This window comes from Anser brachyrhynchus, assembly GCF_964034855.1.
Source record: "Anser brachyrhynchus genome assembly, chromosome: 4".
Classification (NCBI taxonomy): domain Eukaryota; kingdom Metazoa; phylum Chordata; class Aves; order Anseriformes; family Anatidae; genus Anser; species Anser brachyrhynchus.
In genome coordinates this window covers 46,886,843-46,913,236 of record NC_137698.1, presented here as the reverse complement: position 1 = coordinate 46,913,236, position 26,394 = coordinate 46,886,843, and the positions used below count along the sequence as shown (strand labels likewise).

General features: G+C 46.6%; 1 protein-coding gene across 6 annotated transcripts in view; it reads right to left on the bottom strand.

The window, feature by feature from the left end:
- The window catches only part of ARHGAP24 (Rho GTPase activating protein 24), a 236,912-nt gene that overhangs the window by 132,949 nt on the left and 77,569 nt on the right, over nt 1-26,394 (bottom strand). For 5 of the 6 annotated variants that reach the window (XM_080591963.1, XM_080591964.1, XM_080591962.1 and 2 more), the window contains one exon: nt 20,873-21,072. In XM_080591963.1, the coding sequence (XP_080448089.1) occupies nt 20,873-21,052 (180 nt within the window). In that variant the 5' untranslated portion in view covers nt 21,053-21,072. Of the gene's footprint in view, nt 1-20,872; nt 21,073-26,394 lie in introns of those variants that run through there. The other variant, XM_080591961.1, reaches the window with a different exon arrangement.

The window sequence follows — 26,394 nt, the reverse complement described above, 5'->3', positions numbered from 1 at the left end:
CAATTCAGCATTTGTGGGGAAAAAAAATATAGATTTTTATTTTATGAAGATTTATGAAAAACTACTCCCATGGTAAGAGGCACTGAGAGCCTTGTTCCTGAGGTCACAAGTCCTTGGTTCGGCCTCATTTTCTGCCTCCGCCAGCAGAGGTGCCTGTGAGAGGCTTGGACCTACGTGGAGCAAAGAGAGCGACCATCATTTCTGCTGCCACAACACGCTGCTGGAGCCCTGCTGAAGAGGGTCTGCCCCCAAACACACTTAGCACAAGGACAAAGGAGAACCTTTCCACAGCTCTAAATGAGGAACCTCACCCCTAGACAACCTCCTTTCCTTCTCCGAAGGAGAGTTTCTGTCCGTGATTGCTCCAGGCTAAGTTTTATTTGTTTCTTTTCTTTAAAGGTGAGAAGGCCAACCGATGTGGTATTACTCCACTCCATGGGATCAAGCAGATGTCCATTTTCAAACACACATTTTTGCTACAATTTGATGACCCCCCTCCTGAGTGTAAGATAAAGGCTCGTGTTCTCATTTATGCAAAGACTAACAAGCAGCAAGTGCTGAGAAGAATTTAGGATAAAGAAAATTACTTCCAAACACAAACTGCTTTATCATCCAGGAAAAGCAATGCAGGCACCAAAGCCTCCAAACGCTCCTGCTTGATATTCGAGGCACAGCCCTCCCGACTGAGCTTCAGTGCACGTTAACTGACACACAGCTGCTCCGTAACATACAGACAAGGCCTAACATCTCTCTGGCCAAGAGGCCTGTTAAATGCGAGTGCCAGTCAAACGACTGACAGCCGCTATCAGCCTGGTGGGATTCTTCTCTCTATTATTAAACTGAGACAGCTACAAGCTCCACGTAAAGGGTGGGACACCGCCTCACATTAGGGACACTGCCAGGATTTTTGGGCTTCTGCTGCTCATTATTATTAGCATCACGCTAGCGGCAGAAGAGTTTCGGTCTGTCCAGATCTCCGCTGTCCTGTGCAACATCTTTACAACAAAGATACGTGGCAAAGGAAGATGGTGGATATCAGAGCAAGCAAAAGCAGGTGTGTTTCAGCATTTAGATTTTTACCAATTATTAACCACCCACTTCTCAAAGCCAGGAAAAGCCCACTGCCAACCGAGACCCCAGGGTCAGGACCGGTTCACTTTCCAGACGTAGCTCCGGGCTCCAGCAAGGCAAAGCCTGAAAAAAGCCAGCAGCAACATACTGAGGCAGGTGCTTCAAATCACACTCCCGGCGGCCAGTTACCACATTTCGCTCCCCAGGTTGTGCTTTCAGTCATCCTCTGCCAGCACCAACTCCTGCAGTTCACCACTTTTTGGCAACCAACTGCTCCCTTGGCCAGCAAAGCAGCTTGCCCTTTGCTGCAGCGAGGACAACAGGGCAGACGGTGCATCTAACCCGTGTCTCTGCCCACCTCCATCCTGCCGTGCACAGCTGGGGCTGGCTGCTTCCCTGGATGTGATGGGCGCCTGCTCTGAGCACTGCCCTCGCAGACTGGGCCCCAGCAGGCTGCCTTTCCCATGGTGCTGGCGGTCCGAGCCAGAGAGGGCAGGAGAGCAACTCCAGAAAGCCCCAGTCTGTTCTGGAAGTGTTTTCCGACTGCCAGCTGGGGAGCAAAGAGCATTTCAAGAGTGCAGTTTGGGGTCATTCAGTTTTCACCTGCTCCACGAGCCACCGCACTGGGCTTGGTGGAGAACTCCGAAAGCTGCTTTCCTTAGCAGCTAGCCGTGTTGTACATGCTGCTCCTTCAGCTGCAAATACGGCCTTTATCCCAGGGGTAATGGACTTAGAGCAGGCTATTCTTAAGCACTAATAGGCTAAAAGAACCCAATTATTTTCATTTAAAGACTAACAAGGCTCTCCTGTGAGCTATTCATTTTGTTGCTTGAGGAGCCAGGCGTCACTTGTACCAGATCCAAGTAAATAAAAGGAAGGGAGACAAAAGTCACCATGATGGGCCCTTTTAATGGGCACAGACCTCCTACAGCGTTGAAATTCCCTTGAAATGGGAAAAGAGAAAGATCATTAAAAAGCTCATCACGATAGATAGAGCAGTGTGCAAGGGTCAGGCTGTGGACAGAAGCAATTATCGCTGAACTGCTTACCATCCCTAATAGTTGGGGAATTTCAAGGCAACATTTTCATCATTTAGAATGAGTATGGGATTGGGAATACTCCAGCACTGCTTCCCTCAGGCCACTCGACGCTGACCTGATATCGGTATTAGCCTAATGCACACAAGGGATTACGTGAGATTACAGGGAACAGGTCCCTTGTTAGCAACTTGCCATCTTCACTTTACAACGAGGGAACAGTCCCTGTGAAGGCTGCCTACCTCACCTTCCTCACTGGCTACCCACAAGCCTCTAATTACACTGTAAAAAACATGCGTAGGTAAGGGGGCTGCTAATGACCGCAGGGCCAAAAAATATTTCTGGTATTAGAAAGCAAGGTGGAAGACAGCCTATGTTTTGTATGGGGAAGAAAGCCCTTTTATTTTGTCAACATCTCAGTGCTTTCCATATTCAGTTCTTGTTCTTTCTACATAGCAATGCTTCTTGGTAAAGCCAGGCAGAGAAAATAAGGCCTGCTGAAGTCTTTAATACGATACTGAAAGTGGGATTCAAAAGACACAGTAAAAAAAAGTAAAGAGCAAAGTAACACACCACTACTGAGAGCTGCACTTGGTGCTGTTGCCATTAAAATACCACCTGTGATCTCCAAGTCACCGATATCTTTACTTGGACCCTCTGCACCCAGCTTGGCTATGTGTCCAACCAAAACGCAAACAACCAGCTGAAGGAGCTGATAGCCAGAAGCAAAGACAAGTGAATTCCCTAGGAAACAGTGCGCAAGGGCAGGCTTGTTACTCAAACAGCAATCCAGGAACGGAAACAAGACCAAGATGTATTCACTGCCTGTCCTTGGACTTCAGGTTCTGAAGCGTAATATTACTTATTACACTTTCATTACATTTTGGGAAATATGTACTTTATGAGTAAAAAAAGTGAACTGTGAGTTTTGACTGCCTGGAGGAGTCCTCCAAAGGCAGGCCACTGCTCAAACTCCAGCTTCTGTCTGCTTGCCAACACGGCGGGCACCTCAGCACACCCTCAAAAAAAGCTTCTAGCTTAATTCCACAGGACCTTTCTAAAATACAGGGTCATCCCCCTGTGATCAAGTGCTTTCTTCAAATGAAGACGATCTTAATTTTCCCATCGTTAAAGCCATATTAATGTATTTTAATTACCCGCTGCAGCCTCAGGGCTGATGATACAGCCAAGTCATTTTCAGCACTCGCCTCCTCCCCAGAACAGCCTCAGTGGTCACACAGTCACTGTGTCCAGCTGGGCACTTCAAGCCCAGTCGTGCCTCCACACCTTGGACCCGATTTGCCCATTGGGTTAAGCCCCATAGCAGGCTCCGTCCCTGCTGCTGCTCCATTATCTTGGGCATCCTGCCACGAGCCTCATCGAGGCAGTGCACAGCCACACATTCTGCCCCAGCAAGCTGGATTTTGTGCTGCAGAAGAGGAACAGCAACAGTCGTCTAATTTATTGGGACTGTTTCTTTCTTGATGCAAAACTGTTGGGAGCTGTCACCCATGCTCACTCGCTCTCTGTTTTAATGATGCAGGACAGGAGATCCTTCTAGAAAACCCACAGAGTTTGTACGGATTTGTGTTTTAGGGTTTGACAAAGTGATCCTGTAGAATTCAACAGGGGGTGGTACATTCCTTACAAAATGTTTGGCTGGCAGACATCAATCGTGTTTGCATTTCTGAGAAAACTCCTGTACAAAGCAATAGCACAATTTTCATTCCACTCTTGGCATTTTAAGTGATACACAGCATTTCCATAAAGGTTATGAACAATGTTGGGATAAACAGGAATAAATTTGAATGTTACTCTGTTGTCCACTCTTCTCTCTGGGCAAAAATCAGCCCTCAGTTTCAGAATTTGCTGAAATGGCACAGCATAGGTATTGTCTGTACTAAAATAATGAACAATCCTGAGATGAAAAGCACTATGTGTTGTCTGAAAGTACCTCACAGTTACCTGAAAACCTACTCAAACAAGTCTGGGAGGGCACACAATGTCCAGCACGTCCCACCGCTGTTCCCAACCCTTCCCGCCTGTGAGGGAGTCACAGGAAGCCTTCCTCCTCACCCAGCCTCTCAGCAAAGCAACGAAGCACGGCCATGCTCTAAGTGCCTCCAGATCTCTGGTCTGGAGGATGTTTTTTTTTTGTGTTTTTGTTTTGTTTTACATTTCCACCACTGTGCGCCTGGATAAGAGAAGCTGGGCAGCAATGAGTAATTGCAGCTTTCACGGCATCCCTGCCCATGTGGCACAGTGCCCTTGAATTTCCACAGCCGTGGGAAGCTCAGTGCTCCTTGTTCCATACCAAACGTATCCCACAGACTAGAAAGTGTCTTTAAGAACCCGACTTGGTAGTTTCAAGTTCTTCCAGGTGAATGGAAAAACTAATTTCTTTGCTCATTTTTCACAGGATTGCTTGGTGTGCTTGTGCAGGCAAGAATTGAATACATACGATTTTCATTCCTTTTTCTGCAGCACTGTTTTCTCTGTTTTCCTAAAAAAACACAGGCCCAGGGCACACAACAACAAAGAAACTTAACTTCCATAACACACAACCCAGGCAGACCCCATGGCTTGCTTAGACACAAACCTGTGTCCCTCTCAGCACCCTTGCATCCTTTTGTGGCCTTAATCCACAGGTAACTATCCATATACATCTATAACTATACTATCTTCAAAGTATTTGAAACTTCTTTTCAAATCCTACATAAAGTGATATCTCTAGCTGCTTTCACATATGTTGTGCATTTTATTGTGTTTATTAAGTTATGCATACACTAAAATTAACTGTGGATAATCGAACAACATCTGACAACTGCAAACCAAGGCAATTCCTTTGGGGATACATGCGCCTGCTCCCCACCAAAGACTGCCCAAGCTTCTTTTTATTCAAGAAGCCACATATCAGGGGACACTCTGAAGTTAGTCTGGAAGCTCTCCGTCCATTCAGATACCTGACAAACAACCAAACCTACAGGGTTAGGCGAGGTGGGACTTGCCATCGGCGCTAAGTGACAAAGGCACCCGGGTTTCTGCCAAATGAGCCTCACGCTCACCTGAAGCGCACGTTCCTCCAGCCGTGTTGAGAACCTTATCCCTCCTCCATCGCCAAGCCGGTTCAGAAGCACACTCTTCTGAGAGCCTTGCAGAGAAGCCAAGCCCCAAGCTGAAGGCGCTAGCACTCGCTGCAAGCCTCAGGCACAGGAGGTCAGCGCAATACCTGCACGGCCGGCAGCTGAAGCCCCGCTTTTAAGCGGCCCTTGGTGACACAGCTGCTGCTTGAGAAGGCAATCAGGTAAGTAAGACCCGTCACTCTCCGTACACAACTGCTGTCACCTGCACTCCACTCCCCTCCTGCTGGTTGTCAGCACCCTGCCTCCCCTACCCCTGCTTGCACAAGTCCCCAGCAAAACAGCCGTAGCCGACCTTCCAGCTGCCACACACCGCTGCCTGGGGACTGAGCTCAGCCATTACACAATCTGTTTTCGCATCCCCCAGCTACTGCTGCCCAGCATAATAAAAAAGGCAAGGCACTTTTCAGACCTTGCCGGGTGTTGGTGCCAATGAAAACTTGCCCAGCCGCCCACCTCGGCGCACCTCTGAACTCACGAGTCCCACGGCAGCACTGCGAGTGCCCCTGCTTGACACATAACGCCAGGGTCTGTGCCCAGCAGCGCACTGCAGGAGTACCTACCAGCCTGTTACAAACTTATTTTAAAAAATAAATAAATCTAAAAGCCAGGATCTGCGTTTATAACTGGTTTTAAGGCATTTCCCACTAACGCACCAATCATTGTTATGACCTAAATTGCCTTAAAATGAAAAAGATACCTTTTTTTTTTCTTAAGGCCCCGCCACCCAGAAAAAACGACATTTTAGCTGTATCAGCAGACATGACTAAGGTATTTATATGCAGCTGGAAAACTAGTGCAATACAGATTAAGGAAATGAAACTGTACCTAGAGCCAGTGAAGTGATGGAACATCTGCTCTCTCTGGAAAAGCAAAGACATACGTTTACCTCCTGAAACACTGAAATATTCACAACCCCCCGAGTGGCTTTCAGCTACCAGGTCCCTGCAACAGTGGTGGCAGGCAAAGCTCCACGGGATGAGTGCTTTGCCAGGGACTGCTGCTGGAGGCGACCTGGGCACAGGCGGCCGCTGGGCAGGCAGGCCATCCCTCTGCTGGGAAGCAAGCAAAACAGACGCCCACATAAAAAGTCCTCTGAATTTTCAAGCGTGCACTTGAGCACAGGCTACTTCATTGCCTGTGGTCCTCCTCTCTCCGCTCTCACTCCATTTTTTCCTGTAGCTGCTCAGTGTTTTATTTATAACCCCTCCGAGGCTGTGCTGTGCTTCAGCTTCCCACGTGCACAGAGCAGCAGTAAGCCCAAGTCTTCCTCAGGCTGTTTCCCTGTTTGTCTTCTGATTCACAGCGCTGTCAGCACCTGCAGCTTCGTTGTGTTTTGTGCAGACAACGTGTTGCTGGATGCAAAGAAAAACCCAAATTTTTGTCTACTTCCATCTGCAAGCACTTGGACACTTCTGATATAGCAGAGCACTTGTCAGGAGAACATAGGCTCTACTCACTGAGATAACAGCATCGTCGCCTTTGGGGTCAGGTGAGAAAAGGCAGCCACCTTGCAGTACTTGTCCCTACAAACATCTCTCCTGCTGAACCCTGATGTGCTCAGCATCTCCCAAGGCTGCTGATCACAGCTTTCTTTAAGCACTTAATAGACACTTCCCTCAAGCCACCTTCTCGCTGGCTACCCACACAGTAGTGAACTCCATCACGCGCACCAGTTCTTTCCTGGATAGCATCTATTGTTCGCAGCCACCCTACATGAAAAGCCTTTATGCTCTCCCTGGATGTTTGCGACACACTGGGGACCTGCTGGACACAGTTCATAGGAGAATAGTTGTTTTTTTTTTTCCCCTTCAGCTGGTTCCATTCTTTAGCAGCCATTTGTTCCATTGCTGGCGTTACCACTGATGGGCGAGAACCATATGCATTGTTCTAATGTCTCAGAAATCTTTTGGCATTTTGTCGTCTCATTTATTCAACATTATTATTCTATTGTCAAACACTAATTTAAAAGCATCTACACACTGAGAGCTCAAGAGAATTGTGTAAAAAAAAGCCCCTTTGTTCCTGTACCATCCACAGAGCACATCTTCCCGAGCTCCACTGTGAACTGCCTAGGGTTTTAAAAACAATAGTGGCTACAGTCTTTTATGAGAAAGCTCTGCAAGCCAAACAGAGAAGTTAATGCCATTTGCAGATGTACACTGAGTCTCACAAGCTGAGCCAGGCAAAATAATGCCAGCAAATAATTATCCTCTGAAGAAAACAGAGAATGTCAGGAACGGTGGTTAACAGATTCATGGATTTCTTACCAGCTCCTTTGGTCCTGCAAGTCAAGCTCTTCCTCCCCGCACCTGCTGTGAAGCCCTGGTCCTGTTCTCTAGCCGCTCGTTTAACACGCTCTTCTCTCCATCTCGGGTTACTGTCTTGGAGCGTACACACCACAGCTAGTATTTCTCCTTCAGGCCCCTCTGACCACTTCACCTGCCCTCCCAAGGTCTAACGCTTGCACTCCCAACTGCCGCAGCATCACATCCAAGGCCCTCATCGGGAAGACAGTGCAGCTCTGCACACCATGTGTAGCCTCTCCGAATTCTCCCTGCTTGCACCCCTGGCACTGCCAAGTGACAAACATCAGCCAGACCGGTTCATGCTTGTACTAATGGCCCACAACCAGTTTCCCACTGGGATCCCAGTACTGGGCACCCTTCATCTCCTCTTGCCTTTCCAGCAGTGCTCCCCCTCCAGCAGCACAGACACAGCAGGACGGGGGCGATGGAAATCCCTCATCCACACCCCGCAGACGTGGATGCCCCAGACCTGACAGGTGGATATTGCCAGCACAAGCCACATGCAGACGGTCCTGGAGGGCTCTTCATCCCTGCCCCCCTCCTCCATTTCCTCAGCTCTGCTCTTCTCTGGGAGCACAGTGCGATGGGATGAGGAGGAGCCAAGCAGAAGCATGCTGAAGTCAAGCTTTTTGAAGAAAAGATGGTCTTGACAGAAGTCCTGTGTTTCGGTGTCCTTGTAGCACACCACAGACTGCTGACAGAGACCCCTTATCACCCAGACACACGCAGAGGCAGCAGAATGGGCAGGACCCCGGCAATGGAAAGGACAAGGAGAGAGACATCTGTGGCACAGGCCCATGCCGCTCATGTTGGGCCAAACTGCTCCATTGGGGTTCCAAGAACAGCAGCGCGCTCACAGGCATTTTTAACGTGATGTTGGGATTTTCATCAGGACCCAGGTAACGGCGAGAGTGCTGTCATCTTCTGGGAAATGGTGAAAAGCAGCAACAATCCAACCCAGCAGACCTTCATTCTGCTTAGTTAAACACTTGGTAAGAAATGCGTACTTTACTTAGCATTCAAGTCAACCTATCAAAAAAGTACAAGAATACAGCTGTGCTGCCAACATCAGCCAAGAGTGGGTGTCTTCATTGTACTGCTCTGTGCTTTGTGGCAGCTAAATCGACTAATTAGCTTTATTCGCCATGTTAAATGCCCCGATTTAGATATTAGACCAGCCATTTGAGAATTCAGAGCAGTAGATGTTTTCTTCACTCAGTTAATGGGATACTTCTTCCCGATGCAGCAAAGGGACATCAAAATAATCGCTGTTTACTGGACCAGCTATTACACAACTAAAACAAACACTGACCCACACTTATGCTTTTGGAATGGGATGCACGGTGTTCCTCACAATCACAAACACATTCACACTCCTTGTGAGAAACAGCCCCCAAAACGCAGGGTCATAACGCGCTGATCCCAAACCCCTGAGTGCACGGCTGGGGAAAGCAGGGCTGCGGTGCTCCCACGTCCGAGTGGTGTGGGCAGCACAGCACCAAGAGCCGGGACCTGCTCCTTCACCAGAGACCGAGCTGCAGCCGCCAAGAGCCAGCGACAGCTCCAGTGTCTGCTCCAGAAGGTCATTAACTCTCTTGATTGAAGCAAGTGCTTCAGTAGAATTGGGAGACTATTTTAAGGGGGAAAAAAAAGCCCACCATTTCCTCCCTGGCATCTCCGCAGCACAAGGTACGTGAGCTCCTGACTGCAACTGGCTGAGAACAGCTGAGTTGCTCGTAAAATGGTAGGTTTTACTTGTGTCCTGGTGTGAGCCAGCGGGAAGAAATGTATTGTAAGCATTTCTTCTTACTGTCACATTATAAAGTACTGAAGATTTATTTTTCCCTGTTCCCTCCACCTCACCTCTTCAGAAATGAGGCAATCAGCCAGAAAATTGTAAGCCAAAAACTTCAGTGTATCAGAAAGGCTGACACAGAGGCTCTGTATGCTTTATTTTTCAGCTGTGGCTAGTACCTCCTTTTCCCAGATAGTGCTGGTTATATAAATGACATTATATAAATACAGAAAGAAAATTAAGAAACACACCTGGAATAACAATCAAACCCAGGAAGCAAAAGGAAAAAGATCTTCTGTTGATCTGAGGCTAGTTAAACACAACATAAATGTTTTACAACCTAGGCTGTGAATGAAATCTAACGCTGGACTCCTTCCAGACTAATCCGTGAATTCTCATAGCAAAGGGCATTGCTTTGGGAGCCCGCTGTTACACACGTTGTGCTAAGCTTCCTCCCCGAGTAGCCTTCCATTCCTGGCAAGATACCTGGGGACACAAGAGCTCTGATATCATATGGAAATTCTCCGTTTTCTCCATTCCGCCAATTTCTCCCCTTAAAAGAAATGCAGCACTTTGGATGCTCGTGAGATTGATCCCAAGAACAGCTCAAGGAAGGTTACAGCAAACGAGCTTTGCTTTGCTGCATCTCCTCTCCTTGCCCAACGCTGCCTTACGCCTCACCTGAGCTCAGCAGGTGTCACAGATCCATCTCCTCTTTATCCTTTTCACCAAATCACTAATGGGAGTTGCAACTAACACCGACCGATTATGGCAGTGTTTCTTATGAGGCACTTTCTCAAAATGTTTCTTTAGGCAATCTTACCCCTGTCGAAATGGAGATTTTTGTAATGCACAACTTCTACACTTCTGTAAAAATTTACGTAGCACAGCTTCTGTCTCACAGGAAACTCGTTTTTTTATGTTGGACTTGAGACTAAAGACAAAGAGGTAATACTGCCCTAAACCACGGGGATCAGGAAAAGCTGGGAGGCTCGCTCTCGGGCTCTCCATGGTTACTGATTCTGTATTAGAAAGGGCAGATTTTATCAAAATGAACTGAGCAACCACCTAGTTTTCAGTTTACCTGTAAGTCATTTGCTAAATATATTTTGGCTTGCAGAAGCTAGACAGAGTGGCATTTATCGCTGGTACACAACAGGACAGCTATCCTTCATAGGCCTGGGGAGGAACTCTGGCACCTCAATACTCGGCAGCAAAGTGGCATGTGGTAAATTTCATACCAATGGCAGTCCCCAATTCTTCCACAACATCTTTTCTCCCCGTAAATATTAACCCTTTTCTTCAGATGTGCGGCATTACTTAGTGCACTTGAGGCAAGGAAAAGGAAAAAACCTGCAAGCCTCCCACATGCTCCCTGGGCTCCAATACAGATAAACACTTCCACGTTTTTTCTGGCTGCTCACTCACTTTTTTGCACCCTCCTAGAGCACTTGTGCTATTTCATGTGCATTTTTAGGATACGAAAGCTCCAATTAAACAGGGAAGAGAAAAAAAGGATTTGTCCTCACCGAAGACCGAGTTGGGAACAGGGGCTGGGGGGTGTCTATGCACATTCCAGCAAAACGACCAATGCATTGCTTACTGTAGTAGATATAGGACACAGATATGCAAGTTTTTAATTGCTCCACATCCTTAAAGTGCCAAGTACTGTCCCTAGGCTGGAGCAGCCATTCGTCAGAGTAACAGAGACCAGCACGTTTGCCCTAAAGCATCAGCCTGCTGCTTAAATCACAGCCTCATGTCTGTTTGTCCACGACCCGCATTGCAGTAGCGTTCAGTTCGTGTCAACAGGCTTCTGAAACATGTGCCCGGGCTGTGCAAGTCCTCACCACTGCCTCTGTGCTTCTGGTCACCGTTCAGGAGCTCAAAGCATTTGCTTTTTCTTGGAGACACTGCAGCTACTCAGAGCAGGAGCTCTTTGTGGGTAGTTGCACAGGCAGTGACGGAGTGTAATGGGTTTTATTCAGCAGCCCTAGCAGTAACAGAGAGTGCTTTTGTTAGTCCAACTTTTGTGCTAAGTCTGCTTAAGAGGATGGCCCTCCAGCAGGGGAAGTTAATTTAGCTGCTTCCATCACCATTCAGCCCTTGGCCCCTGTTGTGAGGCTGCCAACACCAAACCCCCTGTGACGGCCACTCTCATGAACTTGTTCTGTACAAGGGGATTGCAGAGGTCTGCCTCAGCTTGCTAGGGCACATGTGGCAACCCAAAGGCCCTAATAACAACCACATTCAGGAAGGTCTTTCATCCGCAGCATCGGTATTACATAGCATGCCTTCACCCTTTGAGCTTGCATAGGATCCAGGTCATTTTCCATCATGTTCACAGAGAAGAGCATTTACACAGTCCTGCTGAACAGAGCTGAAATCAATGGACTTGTACAAATGCTGCTAAAAAAATTATTAGTCCTTGGTTACTACAGCAACTGCGTGGAAGAGGTCCCTTAGCAGTATGTGAGAAATAAGCAAGCGCACTGTCCTGGTTTCAGCTAGGACAGAGTTAATTTTCCTCCTAGTAGCTGGTAGGGTGCTATGTTTTGGATTAGGATGAGAAGAGCGCTGATAACATGCTGATGTTTTAATTGTTGCGGAGCAGTGCTTACACCAGGCCAAGGACTTTTCGGCTTCTCGCTCTGTCCTGCCAGCGAGCAGGCTGGGGGTGCAGCAGGAGCTGGGAGGGGACAGACCCAGGACAGCTGACCCAAACTGGCCAAAGGGGTATTCCATACCATCTGACGTCATGCTAAACAATATATAGGGGTGGCTGGCCGGGGTGGGGGGGCCGGCTGCTCGGGGATAGGCTGGGCATCGGTCAGCGGGTGGTGAGCAATTGCATTGTGCATCACTTGTTTTTTACACATTATTATTATTAATACTATTATCATTATCACTATTATTATTATTATTGTTATTATTATTATATTCCTGTCTTAATAAACTGTCTTTATCTCAACTCACCGGCTTCACTTTCCCGTTTCTCTCCCCCATCCCAGAGAGGGAGGGGGGAGGGTGAGCGAACGGCTGTGTGGTGCTTAGCTGCCGGCAGGGTTAAACCACAACACACAGGTAGAATTTCTTTGAATAGGGATGTTTAACTATGGCCTGCGTGAGATAACCCAACACAAATTAAACTTTTGCACACCTTGAACATTGGTTTAACAGCACGTGCTATGCTGGAAGCTGACTGCACCAGCTCCAAGTTAGGAGTTGACCAAATGTCCTGCAATCTGATCGGGCAGGCTTGAAAACACAGCTGGCAGGATTTTACACCAAGCTAGCTGCACACTCCCTCAAAGAGACAGGGGGCAGTACAGCGAATGTCAGGGAGACACAGATGCACTGGCCACCAAGAACCGAAATTAAACTGCTGGCTACTGGATGACTTATTAGAGTGCCTATTTTTTCCAGTCTAGCAGCAGCTGCTGGCTGAGTGTAATTATACCCAGTTTACACAACACATGGTAGCGTACTCGAGAGCTTTAGCTCTGTGCGCACACATGGGCAGTGGTGCTAACATTCTCCACTGACACCATGAGGGTTTGTGCTTTGTTCTATTGAAAAATATTTACCAAAAGACTCACTTCTCAGTTTGGATCGAACAAAGACAGAGAAGGTTGGAAACACAGACATTCTCCCCAATCTCTCGCTCCCAAACTCTCTCGCTCTGGGAGAGGAGCTGGGGCTGCAGTGCCTGCCATGTAGGCTCTCATGTGGGATCAGCTGTTCATTATTCTGCGCAGGAAGGATGAAGGCTGCACCTGAGACATCCATGGAAACCAAGGGAGAAGGAAGAGCTGCAAGCCCTGTGAAATGAGGTATGCAGGGAGCTGAAGGGATGGCTGCAGGAACAGGCTGTGGTTTGCAGATGTCACCACTACAGGGACAGACATTAACGCAGCAGCTACATGCCAAGCTGATGAAGTAAGACTGAACACTTCTTGCACTGCACTAAATCCTACAAACCATCTCCAAGGGAAAAGTGAATTTCTATCAGCACCAGTCAGGGGCAAACCACTGAGCAAGAATTGTCTGAACCTGGCACAGAACCCGTGACTCTGTGCAGCCTTTAGTGGCACTCCTATAGTTCATCTGGGACTTAATGCTGGACGAGACACCTTTTTTCTTCCTGTGAGAATATTTAATGCTCCCACAGGGCCAAACCCAAGGCCTCCAAAGTGTTTCAAAGGAACAGAACAAAACCAAGAATTATTGAAAACTCAGGCCCACATTTTTGGTCTGAAAGAAGCAGAAGAGGGGATTAAAGCTGGAATCTGATCACCTCCCAGCTGAGCACCTCAGTGAACGAGTTTGTGGATATTCATCTCAGGCCCAGGACAGAAATTCAATCGTGTGAATTTGAGAAACCTTTCCCAAACAACAGAGCGATGGCATCAGAAACACCACGGTTTCAAAATACTTTGCTTTATCACCCTGAATTCTTTAGTACAAAATTCCCATGGGTATCTACTGACAAAACATATTATACCTTTAATAGCACTGATGTAAATCACTGTGGTGAAAAAAGCATATCTACAAATAAATCCTTGAAACCTGCAGCAACGGCCAACCGACAAACTTCAAGGCACAGCATTAGAAATGGCAGAACTTTCTACTGTACGTGCAGGCTAAGAGCCATCCCTCCATAACCACCTCTGTATTCCCGAAACTTCACTGCCCAAGATGCTCAAGCCCACTTATATTCATGCGCTTGTGAAGCCATTCCCAGAAAACTCATAAAAAAAGGCCCCAAGCAGTTTTGGGGCTTTCACTTCACTTTCAGCATCAACCAGCCACCATGGCCATTTGCTGTGTGAAAGGGACCAGTCCTTAGATTGCTTCACCTGCAGCCATGCCAGGTTTTACCTGGTTTTCTCAGGTAGAAAACAAGCCAAGGAGAACAGGAGATTCCGCTACTCGCATCAGACAGGATGCAGCCCTCCTCGTCTATTCTGAAACTCATCTAGTCAGAGGGTTAACAACTTGATTTAAAACTTGAGACCTTATGTTCAGTGAATGAAGACCAAGAATGATGAGAAAGGAAAAAAATGCACTTGCCCTAAATAGAAAGACATGTCTCATAGAGGCTTCTCTTCCTTCAACTAAGTGTTTCAAGAAACAGGAAAAATCACGACATCAGGAACACGGAGCTAACCCAAAATGTGTTCCAAGTTTGCACGACGCATTCAAAGCTGAAAGGAGCGGTACCTTTCTGCAGTGAGCGAAGTCAAAAGCCATGCAGGGAAAGGAAATAAGGGCGAGTTCACGCTCTGGCTGACAGAACAACAACAGGAGAGTGAGAGCAACCGGGCTGCAGCTGCACGGAGCTCGGCACCACGCTCTGCTGCGGCCTGCAGCGCTCACGGCCCCAGAACAAGCGCTCCACCAGCACCAAGTATGCAAGTGGGGACAGAGCCACTTACAACGAGACCCCTTCAAACATCCGAAAAATGGGGTTGCTATTTGCTCTTTACTTGGTATTTTAGACAAAATTCAGCAGGCCCAGCTGGCAGCCTTTGATCAGGAATGCCCTGGAGCATGTTACTGTTAGAGAAGTTGTTGGCAGCTGACTGTATTTGCAGTACACCAGGGCATTTGGCTTTGTTAAAATCTTCATCCAGCATCCAACACGGTGTCCTTCCGTTCCACTCCATCCATAGGAACAGGTTCAAGTGTATTTTACAGTTTTGTTGTGCTTTTTTGTTTGTTTTAGTTTTATTTTGTTGAGGGGGATGGAGGAGAAAGGTGGGGAATTTTCTTTTTTTTCAACAGTTGTGAATTCATCACCCTCCCAAATCAGTATTCAGTACTAGAAAGCCTTTCTGGTGAACCTCTTCATAATCAGGGAGCATCACTGGTCATCTCAGGAAAATCCCATATAATTTAGTTCTGCACATTGAATTTTTGGTGGAATTGCCAAGAAGCGTGCTTGCTCTGTCAAAACCCTGGGTTTCTTGTGACATCTGCATGACTGCTTGATTAATTTTCCATTCACAGTTGGCCAGAGGTCTTTGAGCAAGACCCAAGCAGCGAGGCGTGCAGAGGGTGGGTGCTGCACATCCTCCTCCCCTGCACGCGAGCGAGGAGCCGCTCTCGCCACCCAAGCAACCTGCGGAGCAGCTGCTGTGCTTGCGACGCTGCTGTTCTGTATTTACACTCAAGCTGGTTCCTGTGGATATCCAAAGACGAGGACCAAGGCAAATCAAACTCTCATGCTCCTTACCAAAAATCCTCCAGGTAACAGGGACAGACAGCCATTTCTCGTGATGCGGTTCTAACGTGCACGTACAATTAAGTTTTCCTATCTGCCCTGCAACATTATCCATTCCTTTTTAACTTGTAAAAGGCACCATGTTCTATTTTTCATCGTATCCGATACTCATACTGAGAGATTTCCCCTACTGACAGACTCTGTTTCCATTTTGATAATTATCACACTGGTTTCTATTTAACGCATTCATTCCAAGCTTTGTTTTATATTAAAAAACGTAACAAAATTTTGTCACTTGTATCCTGTTAATGCCAATAAATGGAATTGGCTGCCCGTGGTGGTTCTTTTTGCTCCACACAAATCGGATTAAATGAAGCACGCATATTTTGCCAGAAAGCAGTACTTTAAAATATTCTGTTTGTACACCGGTCTTCCCCTTACAGGCAGACGGTGGTTACCTGTACTTAAGATTCCAGCAGACAGTTATTCAGTTTCCAAAGACACTCAAATCCCAAGTTTAAGGTTTACACCTTAGCATTCCTACCTACTGTTCCTTGCCAGGATCTGGCTAAGATCCTGTGAGCAAATGAACGCTGTTAAGCATTACTTAAGCCAAAAAATGAGGAGCATAATAAGACCTAGAGGATAAAAACCGCACACCAGGAAGTTCAGGACGGGTTATCTACTGAAAGCGCAGATCAACCTCAACTTTCAGGCACACACCAACAAGTATTTCCTGAAGGCCAAAGTTCACAGTTCTTTGGGATCTCATTACACACCTCAAATTCAATTCCATAAAACCACATAGGCCACAACTGTACAGTGGCAACTAAACAGGTGCCTAAAACAGTTGAGAGTGAGTGAACTTGCCTGTTCTGGTTCATTTACAGCCCCATATCAGTGCTGCTCCATCCAGACAGGTTACCTCGCTTTGATCCCAAACCTCATGTCCTCAGCACATAACACCAGGGCTGTGTGACAGCAGAGCTGCCCCACAGCTATTGCACCTGCAAGTTCCATCCCACTGCTCACCCAACCACCCAAGTTAACCCTGGGCAGAGGGGAAAGCAGGACAGACATTTTCATCAGCTGCCAATAGACAACAGCTGTACTGTGAAAGAGGGACTGCTAAATGCTGATTTTCTCAGCTGCCCATATTTCAAGCCGGATAGGTGACCTTCAGATCCAGCTTAATGCTGGCTTCCTAAAGCAGAATGGGCTGTCAGGAGTACGGTGACTAGCAGAGAACCAACAACACGATACCCTGAACCACCTCCAAGAGGGAAAACACTACGCAGAATCATCAGAAGTCAGATTTCTTCATATGTTATAGGCTTGCTCACTTCTTCACTTTGTCTTCTGGAAGTACCTAGATCAATTTGCTATCCCTACCTGCATCTCCACTAAATGGAATTGCCATCCTTGCCGGATCCCCTGAGACACTGCAAGGATATCAGCGCACAAGACAGCTGCTGTTCTTACTGATAAAATATTACAAGGGTAAGATTGTGTTTGATGATAATAAGCAATCAATGAAAATTCACTGACCTTGACTAGAAGAATAACAGGCATGTATTGCTTCTTTTTCCTCTGCTCTCCTTCAGTAGCTCTGTGCCCCTGCAGGCAGCTGATACACGTTAGCAGAGACCTTTCCCTACCGACAGCTAATGACTCAAATGTAATAGTCTGATACCAAGGAGACATACACATATATTCACTACAGCATGCTGTAGCTGCTTATATTTCTAACAGCAAATGAGCATGCTTCACAAAGTGGAAACCATTCAGTTAGAGTGTCGACATAAGCAGATATTATTTATTTTCTTTACTCCCTTCATACAGTGTGGAGTAATTGCCAAAAATTCCTTGTTAAGGAAAATTAAACTAATATTCACATTTTAAAGAAAATGTACGGCATTGAAAAGGCTTTCAGGGTGGAGTGTAGCTGCACTACCTAAGCGTTCCCTAGGCTTCCAACCTTAGATGCTATCGCACTGGGGGAACCTGTGTGCTGACTCTAAGGAACAGGACGGAGCGTAGAGCAGAGCGGAGACACCACAGCTAGGCTCTGTGACAAGAGGGGGACTCGATTGTTCTTGTGCACACCGAGACCGATAAGCTGCACATTTGCTATCCTGAACCAACAACCTGCCATATTTTTGACAAAATGCTGTACTCTAGTGAACTTTTGCTCATTATAATATCATTATAATACCAAAACACACCTCTATCCCAAAAGCTACCCGCCTCCGAGGTGTGACCACCCCTCACTGAGCAGGCACTCTGAATTTCTCAGAGCCTATACCTTTAAACAAAAGCAAGCAAACTTTTCAGCAATCATAACCAAGATATGCCTGACCAGAGTCACTCAAGCTCCACCTAAAAGATAGAAAATAATATAGATTGGCTTAAGAGAAAGGGGATGTTAGGGAAGATACCATCACGAGGGATACCTTCTGACTTCTGGAATCAGTCGACAGGCTGAGCCTCTCTTCCCCCCCCCACTGAGACGCCGTAGTTTAAGATTTGAATACTTGGTTATTCTGGGCGTCTCAGGGGAAACAGAAATCTCTATAGAGTCTTTGTGCCTTTTAACACGTTAATAGCCAGGCTGTGTATCTGTGTATTTCACACATGCTAGCTTGCTTTTGCAGACAGTAAATTATCGCTGGCAATCCAAAGAACCTGTGTGTACCTGTTGCAGTAATAAATTGCATTTAATTGCATTGTTCCTAGCCGTGATAGTTCTCACAGAACGCAACTAGAGTGAGGGCGTGCTACGTTCTTGGTGAATCCTTGACCTTGATAGTTCAGTACCCTGAATCCGACCAGACCCGTAACAGTTAACTGGCTACAGCCCTTAACGCAACATACAGTCACTCCTAGATTAAAATCTGACAGGCAATCCTATTTTTCTGAAATTCAGTTTCATTTACATCTCCTTCACTTCCACACATACAAATGTCACGGTGTAATTTTTGGTGCGGAATGGATAGGACCCAAGCCCAAAATTTAAAGCAGACTGGTTCTCAGGCATTCACTAAATTCACACCACAAACTGGAACCTGCATTTCCCAAATTCGCAATAGGGCTATGCAGATAAACTCAGTGGCTTGCCCTGTCCACTCCTACCCACGTTCTTCCATCTTCTATAAATGCACGCACGAAATAGAGCATTCCCCAGGACCAGGAACCATACCTCTTTGCCTGCTTCCAAGCACAAGCAAAAAAAAAAAAAATGCAAAATACAAACTACAATCTGACTTGGGAAAAAAAAAAAAAACCACCCTTTGAACTGTCTTCCATCCCATTAATCCCATTACTGTCTAAATGTGTGGCTGTACTGTATGCAGACTGTGCAATCCAGTAGTGAAGAAACAGGTATTCGTCCTAAACACAGACGCCACAGTACGCTGCCAATATAATAACGGCAAAATGCTGCTCTCCATCTCCTAATGACCTCCTCACGCACTGGAAATTCATGCTGTCAGTTGACTTCTTCGCTTTAGTTCTTCACTGCAAGAACACCAGGGTTCCTACAAGGTCACATCAATTTTCTTGTCAAAGTGAATGCAGCAGATCCTTATACGTAGTTAATGGGAAAAACACCCTTCTGTACCTGGCATCCAACGTGGGACATATTTCAGCGACACACATGTACCATCTGACTGACCCTCAATTTGGGCTGGGGTTCATTCATCTTCCAAGCCTAGCAGAATATTTTAAATTATACTGCTGGTAGCACTTGTTTTTTCTTTAAACCTTTTCATCTGTACGTATCTTTATAAACTACTTCAGATTAAAGTGGAAAACTCAAGCAAACTATCAGCTATTTAATCAACTGCTACCAAACTTATCAAAGCAATCCAAAGACTGGAATAACCACCTCCATTTCACAAAAGGAAAGCAGCAAGGTTAATAGCATCTTCTGAGGTCATCCCACTGGTCAGTGGCAGAGAGATGAAAACAATTTGGGGTTCCTAGTGCTGTACGATGCTCCATGCTTTTTGACACCTCTCAGTAAGCGACAAAATCCTCAAATGCATCTAAACATATTGCCAGATGTCAAGTGCTATGAAGAAGAGCTGTACTTCCTGAATTCCAGCCTCTGGCTCATACACACTTTTATTTTGATGTCCGCTTTTCAAACTCTTCATTACCAAAATAACTATAGTGAAAGATACATTTGATTCCCCAGAAATTATTACTTATTGGATATTCACAAACGTGTAAAGCATAAACTTGCCATGGGTTATTTAATCAACCTATACAGCCTGGCATACTTTTAAGGGTCAACAGCTACTAAGGCTGCCATGTGAAATCGGTGCTCTGAAAGCTGCTTGTACAAGAACCTTCTCTGGGAACAATTACCTGAAGACCGAATGGTTTTCTTAACACATGCACCTTAATGCAGGCTGCAAAGCTTGATGAATTGTCACGGCCTGTGCCATGCAGGACGCTGGATTAGGTAGGTCTGACATCTCTGAACTAACCGCTAAATCTCCATAAACGCATACCATCAAAAATTTAGTAGGCATCAATAATATGCATAGGATCATATGTTTGAGTATCTGCACAGATGTAATTCTCAGAGCATTTTCTAACATCACGAGATGATTAACAGCTAGGACTACCATACTCCTGCAGGTGCTAGCGCAAGGTCTCTCAGCTTATTATCACAGTGGCTCAGAGCTGCCCTAGGCTGAGCGGCAAGAGTTATTTACTCTGTTCTTATGGCACTCTAGAGACAGACAGCCCTAAAGCATGCCTGTAAAAAAGCTAAATAAATAGCAAAGTAGATGAACATTAAGGAGCAGTAAATTACCACCACAGAAGCAGGCAGCAGACACAAGTCTATTCCACGCTACAGATGGCAATGTATTCAGGCTGCACTCTTAGGGGATTTCCTATCCAGGAAGGCACAAAGCTGTGGTACTCCAAGATTTTAAACAGCAGAAAAATAAGCAGTACCTTTAAAATACAGTGTATTCATCTGACTCAAGTAAGCGCATCGGACCGATTTTTACTACTTGAACTTAATTTGGACTATGCTCCCTTAAAAATGCTGCGATGAGAAAACCTGACCTGAAAAGGAAGCTTTAGAAGCAAGTGTGGTTGGAGAACCATGTTAATTGCCAAGGCCTGACTCTGTTCTGTGGTCACTGCCAACAAAATCTCAAGTTGTATTGAGTCTGTGACAGAGATGGAGAGGTTTCTTGAAATGTGAGACAAATCTGCTCGTACGAACTTAGTTCTCTCCCCCACCTCCCATCCCATCTCCTCCTTTCACTTACCAATGGCTTGGTTTCATCTTCGTCTTTGAAATAGTACAGCTGGTCCCCCTTGAGAACAAACCAGCGCGTGTGCCAGGTCTTGACGAAGCCTCCTTGCTTCCGCAGCCACCCACACTTAAAGGCACTGTGCCGCCCACGGCTCGGAGGAGGACTCTCTGCAGGGCCAGTGTGTTCGTCCATACTGGGCCTGGGCAACTCTCCTGATGAGAAAGGAAGGGGAAAAGGAAAAAGAATCAGATCATGAGCCCAGCAGAAAGCTGTTCCTTTCAACACAGCTGAGAAATGAACATGCCCTGACTACCAGAGAGTGCTAGCAAGGCATTTACCATCTGACTGCTTACTCTCATACAAGCACCCATCAGCTGTGTGAGTACTGCTCACCTATAGGAGACAGCAACAACAATGAAATGAGTTGTTTAAAAGCAGCCAAGAGGCAAAAATTGCTTCAACTACAGCGTATAATATCTTCGCAGGCAGAAGAAGACATCAGCTATTTCTCACACTGAGTGCTGCTGGATTACAGGCACTGAGAAGGAATGAACTAAGAGTACGTCTTCATACCAAGGAAGGCAGGATGCTTCCCGCTGCCAGACAAACCTCTTAATATTCCCTGACAGGCTTTATCACACCATATAATAAGGCTTCTGTTTTTATTTTATTTTCTTTTATTTTTTAACTATTGTCACTGGTATTGTGGACAGTAAATATAAAAAATAGCTGCATATCCCATGCTATAACCAACCCCATGGCTGAAATCGGTGTGTCCAGCTGTGCCTCTTTACAGACATTTTGCCAATCATACAAAATGTTAGTGCATCAACTCGAGGCGTGAGACGTGTCCAAACCAGCGCTGAAGGGTGGAATTGAACTGACAAATTTTCAAGTGGCTTTTTGACTTGTTAAAACTATACTTGTTACCATATCTGGACAGTCACAGACATTCTAGACGGATATTTTACATACAACTGTGTAGTCACATGCTAAATCTTGATGGTCAAAAGGCTTCTCCTGATACCTTACCAAGTTTAGAGCTCAAAAAAATCAAGATTTTCTCGGTTGCACGTTGTGATATTCTCAGTTGAAATACAAGTCCAACTGAGACCCAAGTGTGCCAAATTGCATATACTTAAACAGAATAAAATGCAACCAAAACCACAAAAGCGCCAGCGTGCAAAATGAACGGTGAAATTTCAGTGTCTGAGTGCCTGAAAGACAACCTCTTTCTTCTCCTGGACAACCACCAGCAGCCATCCTTGCCCAGCCGGGAACCTGCACAGCTGCTAGTGCCTGGGCAGGCTGGCTGCCTAAGGACTTTTGTTGTTTCTACACACCCGGGTAGAAAAAGAACAAAATAACCCAGACCCTGCAAGCAGGAGATGTTTCTGACTAGGAATATCTAGACACAAGCTTTCTGTTGTGACTTTGGCAAAAGATATTGGTGACTTTGCGCCCAGCACTCCTGCTCCGTTCCCTGATAGAAACAAGGCTGTTAACGAACACACTAACAGGTACCAACGGTGCAGAGGTTTGTGCTTGGCTTTTAAGGAACATGAGGAATGGGGATACACATCCACTTGATAGAGTAGACGATCCCTTTGACAATTAGCACCAGTTTTTGTCTGGATATTGCTACATCAATGTGAAATGAATAGCAATTGTAAGAAAGCAAGCGGAAATAACTGGAGAATGACAGCTTCCAGCCAGGGATGTTTTTCAGCATGTTTTTCCTTTGGTTCCTTTCTTCCTACCCTTCACACTTATCCCCCTTTGGAACAGCTGCCCCAGCTGCTGTCTCTGCCGTGGTTCCACTGCCGCTTGTTGTAACTGAGCTCAGCCTTTTACTCCACCCCTGCTTTGGGCTGGCTCTTGGAAGCTGCCCCCTGTGGTTACAACCCTTAACGCGCCTGCTCTGCACCACAGTTTTTGCTGCAAAGTGCAATATCAGAACTTCAATCGCTTGGTGGCCATCTCAGAAGCAGAAAAGAAAATGGGTCTCCTGCCTCTTTGGGGTTCACCTGAAGTTATTTGCAACAAGCAACGACTGGATCATCTTCAATATATGACCTCACGCACACGTGGCAGGTTTTCAAGACAGGCTCACACCCTGCCTCTGCTCATCACCCACATGCAGTGGGGGTGTCAGGAACCAGGACGGACCTACCTGTCCCACACGAGGCCACCCTCTCTGACAGAAAATGCACCTAACAAGTACTCAGAGTTTCTCCATCCCAGCAGAAATCTCTCAGACACTGCTGGCTTTTGGGGGGGCAAAGCAGATGGGGAGAAGCAGCTCTCCAGCTCACGTCCTCAGGAAGCCAACTGGCAACCATTTTAAGGAAAGCATTGCAGCCAGCAGGTAGGTTGTTACAACTTAGAACAGGACAAAATGATTTCCACGGGCCATTCCCTGCTCCTTGCTATGCACCTGCAGAAAATCCCAATCCACCTCTGCTGCCCAGGCCGGCCTGGAGGGAGGAGAGAAGGAGGAGTTTAAGCACAGCGACTTCTTCTCTTGGCGCACTGCGAAGGAAGCCAGGTCCCTACTGCACCTGGACCACAAACACGCATCCAACCGCCTATGAAACCCCGGGCTGGAAGGTGCCTTGCTGCTCCACTCCACCCAGACACGGCACTGGTGCTGACACCAGGACACAAGCCAAGTATGCGCATTTCAGCTAGACAGCCAACGTGTTGATTGATCTGTGCCTCCTTGCTGATAAATCTATCAACCCTTTTCTGTAACGCTAAAACACACGAGGTGCAAGAGCAGTCTCCAAGCAGTAAGTCCTTGCAGGTAGTGGTAAGATTTCCTTTAGATTAATGCTATATTATATCCTGAGACACTTTCTGTACACAACCGCCATATTATTTCTTTTATCAGTGATTCTGATTCTCTTCAGCAGTTAATTTCAGCCACCTGACCTGTTTTTGGTGCACATTATTATATTTAGACACAAGACTACATTTTTTGTTGTTGTTGTTTTCCACCACTCCTTTGCTTTCAGAGTCTGCCTACAACAAACCAGACTGAATCACAAATTCCAGCAGCTGGCTCACTTTCACCAGTTGTTTTTACAGCTGCTTCAACACCAAGATCATAAAAACAAACTGCAGAAATATCAGGGTGCTGGCAGTGCTGCAGGGAACAGCGAGGTGCAAACAGCATGTAAATAACACATGAACACGTGTGGAATTATATCAACACACTGCGAGTCCTCTCGCTCCCATGAGACCAGGCAGAAAGCCACTACGTTTTCAAGCGCTAAAGAAGCGTATTCCTCAAACCCATCTTCTGAATGGGAAACACAGCTCATGCCTTCCGCCAGAGCTAGCGCCACCGACGTGGCCTGCCTCCAGCGTAGGGAACGAGCAGAGCTGGACAAATCCTGCGCAGTCCGTTCACTCTGGGCTGGCTGTGGGCAAGATCTCCTGCTGTCATACGGACACGGGGAAACACAGGACTTGGCAGCTCCCCCAAGTCCCAGCCCTTTGCCAGGAAATCATCAGAGAAAGTTATTACAGCACGACAAACCCAGTCGCAATGCAACCCCCGGACTGCACCAAGATGTTTGGCACGGAACCCTGATCTTGCTGTGTGATTTTATTCCCCCTCAAGTTTCTCATGGCCCAGCTGGCACACTTCCAGCACGCAAAGCTGCATCAGCTTTTGCTTCCAGCGAGCCTTCTCCATCCCTCACACGCCGCAGCAGCTCCCTTGAAGCCCGTGCTCAGCCTGGTCCGAACCAGGTCGGGGCACCAAGCTGCCCAAGCACTAGCCCAAACCCGCCCTCCTGCAGTCTGACACAGGCCTGTTCCCTTCCCCTATTTGTGCCTGCCTGCGTGCCAAATTCATAATGATCTTTGTGACACAAATGTATGAAATGGCATTTTGATACTTCCACCCTTACATGAAGGGATATACCTCATTTTCCAAGCAATGCCTAACTCTGGCTTCCTCTCTGCTTATTTCCCATGAGCTACCTAGAGTCTAAGTGCCCAAGCTGAAGGTTATCAGCTTCTTTCAGGTATGGAGCGCTGCCTCTGAGCAGAGCATTTTCTTTTGATTTTTCTCCATTTAACCTGGTTGAATAACAACTTTGATACCTTTCAGTGTCTGAAAACACCAGCAATGGTTATCTTACTCGTAACACATGTTAAGACACCCAAATCTCCGCAGCAGCACAGGCACACGTGTGTCAGCCACTGCTGCTGTGCTACTGGCACTAACGCTCCTCATCACAGACACATCCGGCCCTTCTGAACTCCCCCTTCCCAGTTCTGTCCTATCAGGGACAGGCTGACAATATTTAGCTTGAAAGAATTTCACTTCCAAGGCCTAAATAATTACTTCTCGGGCAGGAAAAAAAAATGTGAAAGCTGTATCATCGGTCAGATTAGACAAGGCCTGATGCAGAGCCCAGTGAAGCCAATGGAAGACTGCACTACTTTGCAGCGCACTCAGGGAGCTGTTCCCAAACCAAGATCCAATACTTCTGCCAAGACATGGAGCTCTTGGTCCAAGGTAACACTTGAGTGCCTGAGCTGCATTCAGTGCCAGAACCACCCTACACATCCTCTTACACTGGCTCAACTTCTATTATCAGCGTGCAGTTTATTTACAGGAATTCAAGCACAACTATATCTAGCACAAATAAAAGGGCACCAGAGGATTTTTCAAGACTACTTGAAGGTATTCAACTGCTACCAAAGTACAATGGAAACTGTGACTACTAAATTCCCTTCAGAATGACCCTGGAAAAAATCACCTTCAAAATCCTTTTGCCTTAATGTATTCAGGATAGCCCCCTGCCCAAGCTGGCGTGTAGGAAACCCAAGCAGGCCAGATGTTCAGTTTCCCTGGTAGAAAGCACAGCTGGGTAACCTGATGTCTTCCCGAGCATCCCCAGAACCTGTCAATTCCTGTTACATAAAGCAAAGCAACTGCAGCACTTCTGTGACTACAGCATCATGTGGCCACGCTGTATTTTGGGCACTTGTCATAGGCTAAATTTCTGCTGTTTAAAGGCAAACAGCAATCTTCAGATAGATGCTTTTTTGTCCCTACATTACTGTTGTGGCAGCAGGAGGCATAGGAAAGGTGCACAGCTAAGAGCCCCCGTCCATTACAGACTCTTCTGACAGCTCCAAGTGGTGCTTTAGTCTCACCACTTCCTAATCCAGCTGCCTACTTCTGAGTCAAGAAGGACCCCACCTGTAGAAGGCCAGGAAACTGGCATGTCCTTGCAGACAATCCGCCTGGCTCGCTACTCTCAAGTGTAGGTGGTTGGAATATTGTGATTTAGCAGCCATTACCAAGAGTCACACCACAAAGAAGAGTTTTTAAAGTTTCACAAGGAACTTAGAAGGCTAACAGCACCTCTGTTATGCTTCTGCATGTTACTTGTTATGCACACATCACGTCCTCAGGTTTTTCCTCACATTGCAGCACACGGTGGTGAGACAAGGTTGCTGCTGCCAGTGTGATGGAAGTAAAGGCATGATGAAAGCAGAGCAGTCCCTCA